At 35.4% G+C, this 15,337-nt stretch overlaps 1 protein-coding gene across 6 annotated transcripts; it reads left to right on the top strand.

Moving 5' to 3' along the window:
- Positions 1 to 7,077: 7,077 nt before the first annotated feature.
- On the top strand, positions 7,078 to 11,500 carry LOC147537830 (type IV inositol polyphosphate 5-phosphatase 3-like). Of its 6 annotated transcripts, none has more exons than XM_086642266.1 (11): positions 7,078 to 7,443; positions 7,537 to 7,654; positions 7,732 to 7,776; positions 8,653 to 8,731; positions 8,819 to 8,923; positions 9,018 to 9,849; positions 9,969 to 10,153; positions 10,291 to 10,399; positions 10,545 to 10,687; positions 10,982 to 11,216; positions 11,302 to 11,500. In XM_086642266.1, the coding sequence occupies exons 1-10, from the start codon at positions 7,414 to 7,416 to the stop codon at positions 11,211 to 11,213; spliced, it is 1,878 nt and encodes a 625-aa protein (XP_086498392.1). In that variant the 5' UTR covers positions 7,078 to 7,413; the 3' UTR covers positions 11,214 to 11,216; positions 11,302 to 11,500. The 6 variants fall into 6 exon arrangements, with proteins under 6 accessions (XP_086498392.1, XP_086498393.1, XP_086498391.1 ...); XM_086642267.1 differs by having other exon boundaries at positions 11,299 to 11,500; XM_086642271.1 differs by having other exon boundaries at positions 7,209 to 7,443; positions 8,672 to 8,731; positions 11,299 to 11,500.
- The last annotated feature ends 3,837 nt before the right edge of the window (positions 11,501 to 15,337 follow it).

Below are 15,337 nucleotides of genomic sequence, written 5' to 3'. Positions count from 1 at the left end.
TAATAGGAATCTTACCTAAGAATCTTGCAACCAAACACACCGTAATTAATTTTTTACAAAAATAACTGTGGGAATCAAACAATCAGTGAGAACCTACCCATGGTTAGATCGATTACCTGTGGACCCGATAGCCCTTGTTTTTTTCCACGAGATCTAAACTTATTTCCTGATTTTCAAAGAATTATATAATATACCTTTGTTTCCAGCAGAAGCATTATACACATCAAGCATTAGTATGTCAGGTCCTTCAACAAAAAAAAAAAAAAGCATTAGTATGTCAGGTGAATCAATTTAGTTGTGGAGAATTTTGGCAAATTTACGACAAAAACAAGAATACCTGACAACAGTCTTTTATGTCAACAGTTCCCACACAACTAAAATTCAAAAAATTTCCACAATGGGTCAAAGCATATCGAGTTACATCATCATTTCTCTAGAAAATACTCCAAAATGAAATAACAGAAATAAAGTTTTGCACTACTAATGAATAGTATGTAGATATCTACCTAAGCAATTTGAGCAGAAATATCATTAGTTCAAAATTTATATGAAAGTTACAAATTAATAGAGAATGTTAAAAATTTCTCTAGACATATATGGAACACTCGGTTGAGGAAAAATTGTTATGGACTTCAGTGGACTTGGACTTGCATGAAAATTTTGACAGATTTTTGTGTAAAATTAGGAGGACAATGTCCTCAAACAAATTACAAATGAAAGACATTTGAAACGTTACTTGTTGAATGTGATCATGAATCATAATATGGTAATTAACATTGTTCAATTAATATTAATAATCACGATCATAATCATAATAGCAATATTAACATGAAAAATAAATAAAATTTAGTTAAACTATTGAAAATAATATATTAATAATGTAGGGCCAATTAAGTTGGGAAATAGCCACAGTTTTCCATAATGGCGAAAAAAAACTACTAGGAAAGAAATTACGAAAAAAATACGTTTAAAAATGACCCATGAATTTTGCATCTCAATCCCAATTGCTTCGCTTGGCTGTTATTTATTGTTTAGTCTAAATCTCTTCTCTTTTTAAGTTTTTACTTTTCTAAAACGTTTTTCTTTCTATTCTTTTTTGTTTCTAAACATTTTTTTTCCTGCTTGTGCTAAACAAATTGTTGATTGTCTCGGACAAACTGTTCATTATCTTGAAAAACTGGTGATTGTCTTGAACATACATTTGATTCTCTTGAACAAGTTATATTGTCTAGAACAACTTTTTCTTGTTCATTGTCTTTTTTTTTGTTATCCCTCTTCATTAATTTTGAGGCAACGTGTTTGTTCCATTGGCCAACTTTGTATCTGGTAAAAAAATAGTTTGTATCAGGCCATTTGTCTGGTTGATACAACAGCCTGGAAATAGTAATAAACAAAAATTTGTATCAAGAAAACAACATTTTCTTTTTGTTTTTTGATTGCCTTTAAAAATTATTGTTTGAGTAGAACAAACGATTGTTTGTCTCGAACAAACTGCTTTTTGTATTGAACAAATTGTTGCACGTCTTGATCAAAGTGTTCGTGTCTTGAATAAGCTGTTGATTTTCATTTTTTTTTTCATTTTCCCTTTTCATTCTTTTCTAGGTAACATGTTTGTCCCACTGGTCCAATTGTTTGTATCGAACAAACAACATTTTGTATCGAGCTAACAACAACTTGTATCGAGCAAACAACAATATGTGCCATTGGTCCAATCGTTTGTATTGATTATCGATACAAATTGTTCTTCGTATAGACTATAGAGCAAACAACAAATTGTGTCGAACAAACAACTGTTTGTATCTAACAAACAGATTTTGAACTGGAAAACAAATTGATTTACAGAACGTCACAAACATATATAAATACATTAAATAGATCAAAATAGATTAAAAAATATCATTAAACATATGTTACAACAGATAAACAAATACTAAAGCTTCATCAAACTTCAAAACAGATCGAATAGCATAATCATAGTTCGGAATATATCTTATTTTCTAGAGCAGACAATAGTTTGCAGAAAACAAAAAGCAATTAGTAGAAAAAATGTATTGTTTATACGATAGGATAGTTTTGTTAATTATTAGAAAAATATGAACGACATCCGCGTTAGCGAAAACTATGGTCCAAAATGCCATTAAGTGGCCTTAATGCAATTAAAGTATTACTTTGGCCTTTAGTACCATATTGGTATTGAAGTGGATTTTTTTTCATTAGAGCAAACTATTTGGCCTACATGACTATTTTATAATTGTTATATATGTGACATTATTAATACAATACATTTTATAGTATCATATATTATTAATTATTTAGTTCAAAAAAAAAATATATTATTAGTTATTTATTTCATCATAAACATATATATGGATAACTCTATTTTGGTCTCCTAAAGATGACCGGCCGTGGGTAAAGGGGTGCTCTGTGACACATGGCCCACCTTTAGTCAAGGGCCCATTTTATTATCCAATGGTCTAAAGGGAAATCCAAAAATAACTAATGTATTTACTCACCAAAACATACACTTTGACAAAGAAGAGAAGTATTCTTTCTACTTTGTGCGGGTGGGATAAATAGAGACGTGGGACCCATGACTATTTAAAGTGAAAGTAAAATTTTGCTTTCCTCTCTCTAACAGTAAACTATTGCACTTGGAAGACATTTAAAAATGTCAAAACTTTGGAAATGACAAGCCTTTTTTTTGTTTTGATGAAAGGAATGACAAGCCTTTTAAGTAGGCAATAGATTTTTTTTTGAATTTTTTTGACTTCCTTTCTCTAACTCTCACTCGTCAATCCGAATTGATATAAGCAACCAAAAAGTATTAGAGCAAGTCCAAGAGGGAGGGAGAGGGGCCCTTAATTCAAATTTGGGTCCCAGCCCCCCGTTCTCTCCCCTTGGAGTAAGGGAGGAACGTTCAGCCGACCCTTATTAGGGGTCGGCTGAACCTCCCCAAGAGACCGTTGGGGAGCTCCCAATGGTCATGTTGGGGAGCTAGATCCCACCGTTGGGTCACGTCCAACGGTGATCTAACAGTGAGATTATTATTATTTTTTTTTCTTTTTTTTTAAACAAAAAAAAAAAATATTACTCATTAATTTAAAAACTTAAAATTCATTAAAAAACTAAAAAAACTTAAACTTAAAATAATCCAACACATTAATTCAAAACTTAAAAAAACTTAAATTTAAAATAATCCAACACATTAATTCAAAAACTTACAAAACTTAAACTTAAAATGATCTATTTGTTGTCGTTAGATCTCGTATTCCACACGTGTTCAACAAGATCTACCTTCAACAGGGCGCAGATGTCATGATTTCTAACTCGACCCATACGGTCAAGAAATTCGTCTGATAAGGGCCCGGGACCGCTCACCCTTGGAGTTGATTTTGAGGGGCTGAGCTGAGGCCCTTAAATTTGAATGTAAAAGTGAAAATAAGGGCCCGGGACCGCTCGCCCTTGGATTTGCTCTTAGCTTTCATTCCAAATACTCCATCAGACTTCTTCTCTTTATCATTTTTTTTAATTATTTTTTTTCCCTTCTACGGTACATCCAATCACAAACTATACAAAATCCAAATTTGTAAATTTAACTATATATAGAGAAATTAGAGGAAGACGACATCATCTTCGAGATTTTCAACCTCCGGGTAACGTTTTCTACTCATTTTGTTTTTTAATTATATTAAAAAAAAATCTTCTAAATTTCTATTATTTATTATTCACTTATCTACAATTGTCTCAACTTTTTCCACACAATAAACAACATATATTATATTTTGTTGACAAATGAGTCCTAATTTAGTATATTCTCTATATACAGTTAAGTCAAGATGGCACCAAAAAACAAAAATCATACCAAATAGATTAACTCTTCTCACCCGAAAGTGAATTTTTGGACCAGATTGATTATGAAGATTTAATTAATGATTTTACTTCAAAAAATGCAAGGATAAAAAATTTCAAGTGAAATTTGTTTCTGTAAGTCAATAAAATGCAAAGATTGTAGTGTTTTTTGTTTATTTTCTGTTTGTTTTTGTTTTTTAATTCAATATATATCGGGTTTGGACGGATTATCAATTTAATATCATTTTTTCTTATTATAGAATGAAGTTTTCTTAGTTTTATTTATTGTATAAAAGACATCTTTGAAATTTGGTACAGGGCCTTCAAAATCTCAGCCACGCCCCTGAAGATGACTAACTCACCAAAATGACCACCTAAAGATGACCAGCTTCCAGTATGGCTTTAGCTTCTCCGTTTGTAAACTTTATATGTTGACTAATCTCTCCCTTTTACCCCTTGTTTAAACAAAATTTCCTTATTTATGTTTCCCTTTATCGTCGTAGTAGGGTCGCCAACGACAGTCATCAGGCACTCGCCGACGATTGATCAGCGCAATCAAATTTTTTATTAGAAATGTTTTGTTATTTTATTTTTATTTTCTTACTCCATGTTCTCTCTCCACCAGAAATCTCCCACCACCACAATTATTATCTCTCTTGTTCATCATCTTCCTTTCTCTATCAGTACTTTTATATCCTTTCTAACCCCCTTTTTTTTCTCTCTCTCTCTATTAAGTTATCTCTCTTAATAATATATAGAGAGAAAACCTCCAAGATAGAGTTTCACAAAAACCCTAGTTCGGAGGTTCCATTGATGTAACCCTAAAACTAGGGCTTCAATGGATCTGTCTGTGGAGGGTTACATTTGATGTTTGGATCCCTTCATCGAGGGTTCCATTATGTCTTTCCTCACAATCTTTTCCAGCTTCTTTTATTTTCCCTTCCCGAGAACCTCAAACCAAATCTCCAAAACTGAAGCTTCTCATCTGAAACCAAATCCAACTACCTTTTCTATCTCTACCAAAATTGGATAAAAAACAAGTAAGAAAATCTATTTTATTTAGGTTAATTTTTTTTTAAAATGTTATGTTCTTGTAAAATATGTTTGATTTAATTCAAGTTTTCAATAAAAAAATTAAGAAAATCTTCAATATTTTCTTCCAGTATCTAATAAAGATGATCAGGAAATGAAGATGGACAAATGGTCTTAGTTGATATTTTTCCAACTTCATGAAACCTGAGAGAGAGAGAGAGATGAGAGAGAAAAAAGGGTATGAAGTTCAGACCATTTCAATTCTTGTGAGTATACACTCAAATGGCAACAAATACAACAACAGTAACTATCGTGATTTCACGTTTATTTGACAAAGCTATTTAAACAACTCACAATCAAACAAGAAACCCCAACAGACTCGCTTGAAACCCTTGAAGTTGGGGACAAGGTAAACCTTTAAAGCTTGGGGAGATAAAAATCGAGGAAGAGATAAAGATAAAGTAAGAGAAGAAGATGACGTATTAGGGTTTCATGGAGGGAAGGAAACATGTTGAAGAAAAAAAACATGAGAGAAGAACATAAGAGATAAATTGGGAAAAAGAAAGAAAAACCGGGATAAGGAAGAAATCGAGAGAGGGAGAGAAAGAAAGAGAAGAAGAGAGCAAGGGAGAGGCGAAGAATAATAAATTGAGAGGAGAGATGGTGGTCCCCGGTGGTGATTGTGGAAGTAGAAGAAGAATTTTTTTTATTGATGGTCGTCGACCTTTAACCAGATGACCCTTGTCGACCGGTAAGAAAAAAATGACGAAGGATAGGAACAGAAAGAGCTTTGAAGAGAAGCGTATAAAGGAACAGAAAAATCAACTGTTAGAGTTGCTTGATGGAAAAAACGCCCAAAATGGAAGTTTGTCATCGTTAGGGGGCCATTTTAGTGAATTGGTCATTTGTAGGGGCCAAAAAGGAATTGACCAATATATTTATTATTTTGTTTAGAATCTTCAATGGAGATGAAATCGGTAAGAGTCCAACTAAAGATGCCCATTAACAACCGTTAGTTTGTAACTCAAATGCTAATACCAGTAGTTTTTCCTTTACCCTAATACAAACTTTACCTTTTAACTATCGGAACATTTAGCTGGAGAACTTGTCAGACGTAGAGCGAAACATAGTCCTAAGCTAGCTCTTCCACCATCGTTAACGCTGCAAAAGACACGAACCCTGGCGGACAAACCCGCCAGTAGAGAGTGATGGATACTGACGACCTACCGTTGGTAGAAAGACAAGTTGTGTTAGCATAAGTCACTCTAATGGATCTACTGGTGAGCATTATGCCCTTCCATGTGTCAAGGAAATAGTCGTAAGAACTCGTCCAATGAGATTCCTAGATGGAAATTGTATCAAAAACTCGGGAAGAAAATTAAGTCAATGTGATATTTGTGAAAAATATTTTGGGAAATATAGAGCGTTCCACGATGTGAAAGATGAGTGCCATGAGAACAAAGAGAAAGTGATCTAGATAATTTGTAGGAAAAGAATCTCATATTTTGAGGCACTGGTACAACAATTTTCGCATCAGAAAGACGCAACGAGTGGAGGACGTACATTAAGTGTAGAATAAAGCATATTCCCTCTAAGATCGACATGTTGAATTCGACGAACATTTATTTTTTAAATTACATTGTAGTTTTGCTAGATTGATCAATATGTTTTTGTTTTGGCATTATACTTTACTTATAAGATATTTAGTCAACGTAAAGTACCGGCATTAGCATTTGGGTCACAAACCAACGGTTGTTAACGACCGTCTCTAGTCAACTGGGCCAACGGTTAGTCTGTCACCAAAATCCTATAACAGAAAAACCCTTGATCGACATGCTAATGTCGGTATCTTGGACCCTACCACTAAATACCAAAAGAAACAAGACAACAAGAATTTAAGAGGGGTATTTTAGGAAAGTAGAAAGTTGACTTTCTAGTCAATGCATTGAAATGACAAAAAATTGATCATTTCAGATATTGAGCATAAACTAGAGGATAAGACGAGAAACTGGTTATAGTTTAAGGGGCCATTTGAGAAATAACCCTTGAAATATTATGAAGTGGACACCAGTTTAAACACAAATTGTGAGAGGTCTTGTGTGTAACCCAGGGCCAACAACTTTTCGGTCGGGGGGCCTTTTGCCCCTCACGAAATTAAGTTTATTAGAGTCCTAATCCACCCACCACTTCCCTTCCAAATCCACTAGCCGTCCAAATTAAATGGGAATGTCTAAAGTCTTTAAATCATCTTTCAACAACAAAAAAAAAAAAAGTCTTTAAATCACGACCCTATAAATAGAAATATTATGGAAGACATAAGAAAAACTAGAAGAAAAGTTAAAAAAATTTAAACCTTTCCCATCTCTCCACTACATTTCAAAGAAATATCTATATTTCCTTAACCCAACTAAAAATCTTCTATACTCTAGATAGAGAAACATCAAAGACAGATAGAGAGAGAAAGAAAAAAAACATCCTACATATATATTCTCCAAGTCTCGAATAGTTATTGTCAATTTGATCACAAGTCTAATGAAGCAAGTACACAAGAAGCAAACAGAGGTATCATTTTCTTTCATTCGTTTATTCTTTCATTTCAACTTATTACAAAGATAATAGGTCTAAATTTATGAATGTTTTTTTTTTCATCTACAGCTTTTTTGGCCTCGAGTTGTTCTGAAAAAATTGCTTAACTTTAGCAATAAAGAATCTGATTTTGGTGCTGACCCAGATGAAAATGATATTGAACTTGATTCTTCTGAAGATGAACAAGGTAAGAAAGTGAAAATAAACCCAAACATTAATTTATTTGTTACAGAAATTTATGGGTTTTTTTTTCTTTTTTTGCAGAAATTTGTGACAACAAAGTGGATGAAGCTAGATATGATTGTAATGGTAATTATTGATATCACCATTCATTTTGATTTTGATTTTGAATTGGTAATTTGGATTTACTTATCTCTTTGATCATAAATTGGTAAAGTAAGAAACAATTTTGTATCTTAAATTATCAATTTTCGCTGAAATTCTAGGACTAGTTCATGACTCATAAGTTTGCATCAAACAAAGAGCAGGTGTTCAAAGAATCAATAGTTTAATATGAATATCCTTTTCGGTTCTGTTGTATCCAGCTTTTTATTAAATTAGAAACATGCTTAGTCATTCTATTTTTTGATTAAAAAACCTATTAATTTACTTCAAAAGATGACTTAAAAAGTTTGAAAATATGCTTACATTAATTTCAATTAGTGAATAGAGATTCTTATGTTTGTTTCTTGCTTTTTACTAGATCTCATTCTTGTAACTACATATTATAGTAATTACCCGTCATAATCTTATAGACGTCTTTTTTTTTTTGTGAGATTGGACTCCAAGAGTCATTACATTTGAGTGACATTGATACTTCATGAATATAATATGCAATAAATCATGAATTGAATGAGCACTATAACCGCCAATCAAGCCCATCTATTCCTACCTCTACTTTATTTATTGCCTAAATTACATGGGATAAATCTTGATGATGAACTGCTTCCACCGAGATTTCATTCCCAGGATCTCCTGGGATTAAGAGGGAGTGTCCAACCACTGCACCAAAGGGTGGTGGACGATAGACGTCTTTTGTTGAGTGATTGACTTGGTAATCTTATTGTGAATGCTTTTATTTTAGATACAGTAAGATTCAAATCCTCGTTTCTTCAAGGGAGATATACACCTGATACCACCCAGCCAAAGGGGTTGAGTGTTTAACTTTGTGACTTTAATGTTTAGGGATTGAGTCTATTTTCAGGAGAAGAAGACGGAATTCAGAAACATTCCGTATGCAATATATAAACACCAAAGATATCAGGCATGTCAATCAAACAAATAGTTGATTTATGGATACTACAATTGTTCCAAATATTTTCTTATCATGGACCCGTTTTGGTTTTCTTAGGGTTTGTGTAGCAACATGGAACCTTGGAGGAGTACTTCCACCTGATGAACTTGATATTAAAGATTGGCTTGACACTGAAGAGCTTGCCGATATTTATGTGGTTGGGTAATTTTCTACTGTACTTGTATAGACTTTTATCGTCTTTTACTTGTAGTTCACATTGTTTTTCAAGATTGTCATGATTGTTATCGTGTTACAGCTTTCAGGAGATTGTTCCATTAAACGCAGGGAACATTTTCGGTGCTGAAGATAGTAGACCAGTTCGAAAATGGGAAAATATAATTCGTGAAACATTAAATAGAAATCAGTCTGTTAAGGAGAAAAAGTTTAAATGCTATAGTGCTCCTCCTTCTCCATCGAGAGTCGATATGGTGAGTGATATCGTAGATATAGAAGATGAAATAATAAGTCTAACTGACAGTGAAGATGAAGATGGTGCTGAAATTTATCCATTAAATGACGAATCAAACGATTTACATGAAGAAAAAGATGAAGCCATTATCAAGAATGCTGCACGATTTGATACTGTAAGAAAACGAGAATTGGAAAGACAGTTTTCTTCTCCCAAGAGATTAGCCAGATTAAATTGCCTCCGAACTGAGGATTCAAAGATAAAACCTGAACAATCTATCGCACAACAAAAGAAACAATTGACAAAAACTTTTACTGGGATAGAAAAGATTGGTTTGAGTTGGCCAGAACCACCAATGAATCTTGTAGGACAGCTAGGTCTAGAAAGACTAGATTCCGTAAATTCAGTTAAATCTCTTACAGTGTCGAAGTCTTTCAGAACTTACAATTCTCTTAGATCATTGTCAAGTAAAAAGGGGTCGGTCGAGAGAGACTTGATTACAGAATCTGACCTCGACCCAATTGTACCTAGGAAGAGATCACCCTATATAAAAATAGTAAGTAAGCAAATGGTAGGAATTTTTGTTTCGATATGGGTTCGTAGAAGCTTGAGAAGCCATATTCAGAACTTGAAGGTGTCTACTGTTGGCGTTGGTGCTTTGGGCTATATCGGAAACAAGGTTTGATATGTTTTAACTTTTATCCTTTTATGTAGCCGGAGGGGAGGTTTAGTTGTGCTGATTTTTACCGTAATTCACATGTTTATATGAGTTTCTTGTTGTGAATTTGGGCATTGCAGGGATCTGTATCTGTAAGTATGTCCGTTTATCAGACACCCTTTTGTTTTGTCTGCACTCACCTAACTTCAGGTGAAAAAGAAGGAGATGAACATCGAAGAAATGCTGATGTGCAAGAAATTCATCGGAGGACACATTTTCATTCAATTTCAGGAATTGGGTTACCAAGAACCATTCGAGACCATGAGTAAGTAAAGAGCAAAATTGTCTGTTTTATTTAGTTAAATTTTACGGATGATGTTACTTTCTGTCTCTTCTAGTATGTTATCACATTTCCTCCTTTCTCTAGAAAATTATAAACCTTCTCGTTGCTCTCTTTTGCAGAAGAGTAATTTGGTTTGGTGACCTGAACTATCGCATTAATTTGCCATATCAGAAAACATGTCGACTCATCACCAGGAACGACTTGTCTTCTTTGCTTGAAAAGGACCAAGTAAGTTTATCCTTTATTGGTACGACGATAGATAGCTTTCTTACGATTTAACCCATAGTTTCTGAGACTTTCCCTGGCAGAGTATTTTTTGTTTGCGTATTGGTTGCCAGTTTGACCGATCAATTTTCCTACCTGATTCTTGCAGCTAGTGAAAGAGTTAAAGAAAGGTCGTTCATTTGATGGATGGGCAGAAGGCACTATTAATTTTCCTCCTACATATAAATATGAGTTTAATTCAACCAAATATGTTGGAGAAGATCCGAAGGTTGGGAGACGTAATCCTGCATGGTACATACACCAAAATTTTTCTGTCTGCTTATGTTCGATATGTTTCTTCATTTTAGGGTAAAGAATAATAATCATATAGGTAAAAGAAAAATTGAACATTAGTCTCAAAGGAAACAATAGTCCTCAGACTGATAGTGGTTTGCCACCTCCACGGAGTACAAGACCCCTAGAAAAGCGACGACAAAAATCTTGGTCATAAGAAAAAAAAAAAAAAGTAAAAACACAGAAAGCTATATGTATATATTAAAAGTCTTTCGTTTACGTTAAGATTAAGTAACCTTTCAAATGATTCAGGTGTGATCGCATTCTATCGTATGGAAAGGGAATGAGGCTATTGAAGTATAACAGGACAGAGATGATGATCTCAGACCATCGACCTGTGACGGCCATTTACATGGCTGAGGTTGAGGTTTTCTGTCATAGGAAGCTAAAAAAGGCTCTCACTTTTACTCATGCAGAACTAGAAGACGAAGAAATTGTACAAGGCGTGCAATTCGACATCGGGCTTCCCCATTTACTATTTTGACAGGTCATTTACAAGCTTAAAAAAATAAAACTATCCTTCTTTGGTGTTCTCTGTCGTAAAATGTAAAGTTTCTTTTGTGTTACAGCAGGTTTCAAGTTGGACGGCTGAGAGCTCAATTGTTTTTGTATAGAAGTTCTTTGTATGATTTCTTAAACAAGTGATTTTCGGTTAATTCTTTCATATTCCTACTTTTTGAATGTTGTTTAGGTTTGAATGTTATTCGTGTCAATTTGTCTATGTATAGCACCCTGATTTCCAATTCTACTTCTTCCCGACCGGCTTCCACATATATTTGCATTTTATTTGGCATATAAATATCATCTGTAAGATAAAACTATTTTCATGAAAATGTTGCACTTTGGCTTTGCCCCTAAATGGTTGCATAAGAAAATTCAATCGAAATGATTCCTCGTGTTTTATGTGATACCCATTTGGAAAATATTGAGCATGTCCCCCAACATCGTATTTCTTATTAGACAAACTTGGTTCTACTTCTCCGTCGTTGCCGACTATTACTCTCCACTCCCTGCTAGACTGGATTATCTTGGAAAGACTTGAACAAGGACAGTTAAACCTAAATTCAGTATTTGTTTTCATCCATCCTTTGTCATATCTGGAAACGTAGATGTCTAATTTGCTGTTTTTGTCAACTAACAACCCCACGCCCTCACTCCACCCCACCCACCCACCCACCCACCCAAGTTGGAGCCTGTGGAGAAAGCGAAATATCAATTATCACATGGTGGTCGGTCAAAGTGATTTGGGTTTAATAACCCAACCCATTAACAATGAACAGAGTATGTTCATCAAAAAAAAAAAACAATGAACAGAGTATGAGAGTAATTCCCATATGGGCAGAACTCACAAGTGCCTTTAGCATTTTCTTCATTCAACCCAAACTTTTAGTAACCGCACTTGGTATTTGGGTTTATAACAATTTTTTTGATAACGCACTTAGTATTGGAATTTAGCAATGGGGAATGTTCATGAGACTTCCAGTTCCCAGACACGCCAAGATGTGTTAAGCCGGCAGCTTGGTGGTAGATTTTTAACATGTCATGTAGGCGAACACCTGACACAGCAAGTTGGCCCTCTTTTCCTTTTTGGAAATTGTAGCGTGCCTCGAACCTTTGATCTCTAGCGTTAGAAAACTAAACCTCTTACCACTCCAACTACGAATTGTTGGCGCCACCATTACCCTTAAACGTATCGAGGGGATCTCTCTCAAAACTATATAATAATAAAGATTACTGTGTTGGTAACGCGTTGTAGTGCACAATTTGTTCTCTATGCTTAGTGGTGGCCAACTGGTCGTGCCGTCAGGGGCGGACCCACGTAGGGGCCCGTGGGGTCACGTGCCCCCATCCCACGGGCCAGAAACTTACATCAGATAGGTCTGGAGTAAGTATAAATCTTAATAGTCATTAAGGTGTTAAGTAGTTTATTGTGGCCACTAAAAGCAAGTAATTAGGTTTAGCGTAGTGGATGGGATATATTAGTGCATGCCACAGGTCTGGAGGTTCGATTCTCATGACCCTTCATTTTTGTCATTTAGTCATAAATTTGTTTGTACTCCTTATAATGTCTTCTTCTTTATTTAATTTTCTTTTACATGTATATAAGATTAATTATCTATATTGAGAATATCGTCAATGCAACTCACAAGTAGGGGAATTGGTTTTTGGGGACATGATAGCACTCGCCTGAACAACACTTCGAGAATTTGGATAATTTAAAGTTTTTTATTCTAACTAATGGTGCCCCCAAAAACATAAAATTCTGGGTCCGCCACTGCGTTCCGTGTCGTGCCCAGGCCACAAAGTCTGGGCACGAAAACGCTCCATGGCAACGACCCAGTCGTTACTGAACCGTTTTCGTGGCGGTTTCGACCGTTGCTGTGTCGGGTCGTAGCTAATGGGCCAGCTGTAAGGGTGGGAAATCGTCCGGACAGTCGGGAAACGGACACTAACTTAACCGGTCCGGGCACAAGTCCTAAGTGTCCACTCGGACATCCGGACAAAACAGACCGACGTTTCGGATTTTTCTCCAGCAAAGTGCCCGCCGGTGACCATTTTGATAGTCGGACTAACGGGGTATCGGTCGGTTGGGCGCCGATCACTAATGAACAAATAAAGAAATTTTTATTCGAAATTAAAACCGTTTAGTATATACAACTTTCTAAACTCCCACGTTACAATTCCAAAAAATAAATGAATACAAAATTAAAAGATAATCATTGAGATTTATAGGGATATATATAATGGTTGTAGTTAACCCTACAAATCTTTAAGGCATAAAATCAATCATATAGGCGGGCGAGTATAACGGGTGGGATAAACGGACGGGTATGGACGAGTTCGGTCGGACGGACTATATAAGCGGGCGGACTCGGTCGGATCACCGGGTAAGGACCTATGCTCGCGTCCGTCCACTTAAGCTCTTTCGGTCGGGCGGGTACGGACCGATTCGGGCATCGGACTGTCGCGGACCCTTCGGACTCAGACGGTCATGGGTGGATTCCGAGTTTTCGGGCCAAAACCCACCCTTAGCCAGTTGTTGCCGGCCCCAGTCACAAATTATTTATTTATTTATTTATAAACAAAAAAGTGACAAAAGGAAACACAAAATATTTTTCAAATCAAACATTGTGATCTTTGTTTGAACTTTAGAATCTATGTTTATTTTATAGATTAATAATTTATTAACTATTAATGTTATTAATTAATAACTACTTTCAACAAAATGAAAATAATCTTTTGTAAATTGAGTACTCCTTTTTAACAGTTAGCGTGGTGTGACAGGTTAGGAATGCCACGGGCTGTGACGGGTCATGTTTCTGTTCTTAATATGCCTAGTTGACAGGTCCGGGAGCTTAAAATCTCAGACCCGCCACGATCCGCTTGGCCCGTGACAGGTCGGCACAGCACGAGCCGTTCTATATCTTGTTGCCTTATAAACGGCCTTGCCACCACCTAGGGATATTATCAACTTTGACATTGAGGTCACAATTTAAAACGTATCACCGAAAGGGTTCATAAACGCCAGTAAAGGCTACCATTTCCCATAATTGCCTCTTTTGACACTTTGCTGAATGCATGTGAATTGTATTTGTGTAATACATAGTGAAGTAGACATTTTGATGAATGTCGTCTACAATTTATAAATGTATAATGCTCCATGTAAGAAAGAAATGTTTTACTCACCGGGGTTCGATGAATGCAGCGTCGTGGCTGAGGGAGGGCGGACAGGGCATCCGTCCTGGCCCCCACCACAAAGAGGCCCATTTACTCTAAGGGTCTTTAAATATTATATACGTAACTATATAACCTACAATGTGAAAAGTGAGTTAGCTCTACTGGTTAGAGTTGGAAGCTTCTAAGCATTCCATTCGGTTTGAATTCCATTGTCCTACTTTTATTAGTTCTTTTCCCTTATTTAAATTGAGAGTTCAATTGCTAAATGGATCTTTATTTCTGCTCAGCTATACTTTTTCTTTACAATTTTGTTATTTTGGGTGCATTTTTTTTCATCTTTTTGAGGTGTTTTTAAGGAAAAAAAAAATCTAAATGTCTTTTAAAAAAAACTCCAACGATACATAAATACATATGTGAAAATGATGATGCAAAAGATACCATATTCAAAAAATCACTTAGACTATACACTACACGTTCTACAAAGAAATTATAATTTTTTTTTATCATTTTGCTCGTAATTTTTTTATTGTACCAAGGCCTTCAAATTTCGCCCAGGACCCTCAATTTGTCAGCCACGGCTCCGGATGAATGCCCTATACATTTTGATGAACGTCTTACACATTCTAACAAATCTCTTGCATTCATAAATGTAATGTACGTTTGATGAATGTTATATGCCAATATGCCATATGAGGACACATTGTTGGTGCCCCTTTTTAACCCACCTCCGTGGTTCCATCATAGCTATGCCCTACGACTCTTTGTACAAATCCTCATCTGTCATAGCCATTTCCGGGGGGATTTGTGGATTTGAGTAGAACACATCTAACTAACATAGTTGGCTTTGGGGTACTCGGTACCAATCGATCTACATTAGGTACATGGATTTCCTGTCTTTTCCCAAAGTGAGGAAATTAACTTCGCAGATAT

This window comes from Eschscholzia californica, unplaced genomic scaffold (assembly GCF_041429995.1).
Source record: "Eschscholzia californica isolate CP2 unplaced genomic scaffold, dmEscCali1.0.p SCAF_5, whole genome shotgun sequence".
NCBI classification, from domain to species: Eukaryota; Viridiplantae; Streptophyta; class Magnoliopsida; order Ranunculales; family Papaveraceae; genus Eschscholzia; species Eschscholzia californica.
Note: the sequence above shows the minus strand (reverse complement) of the source record. Positions and strands in the feature narration are given on the sequence as shown.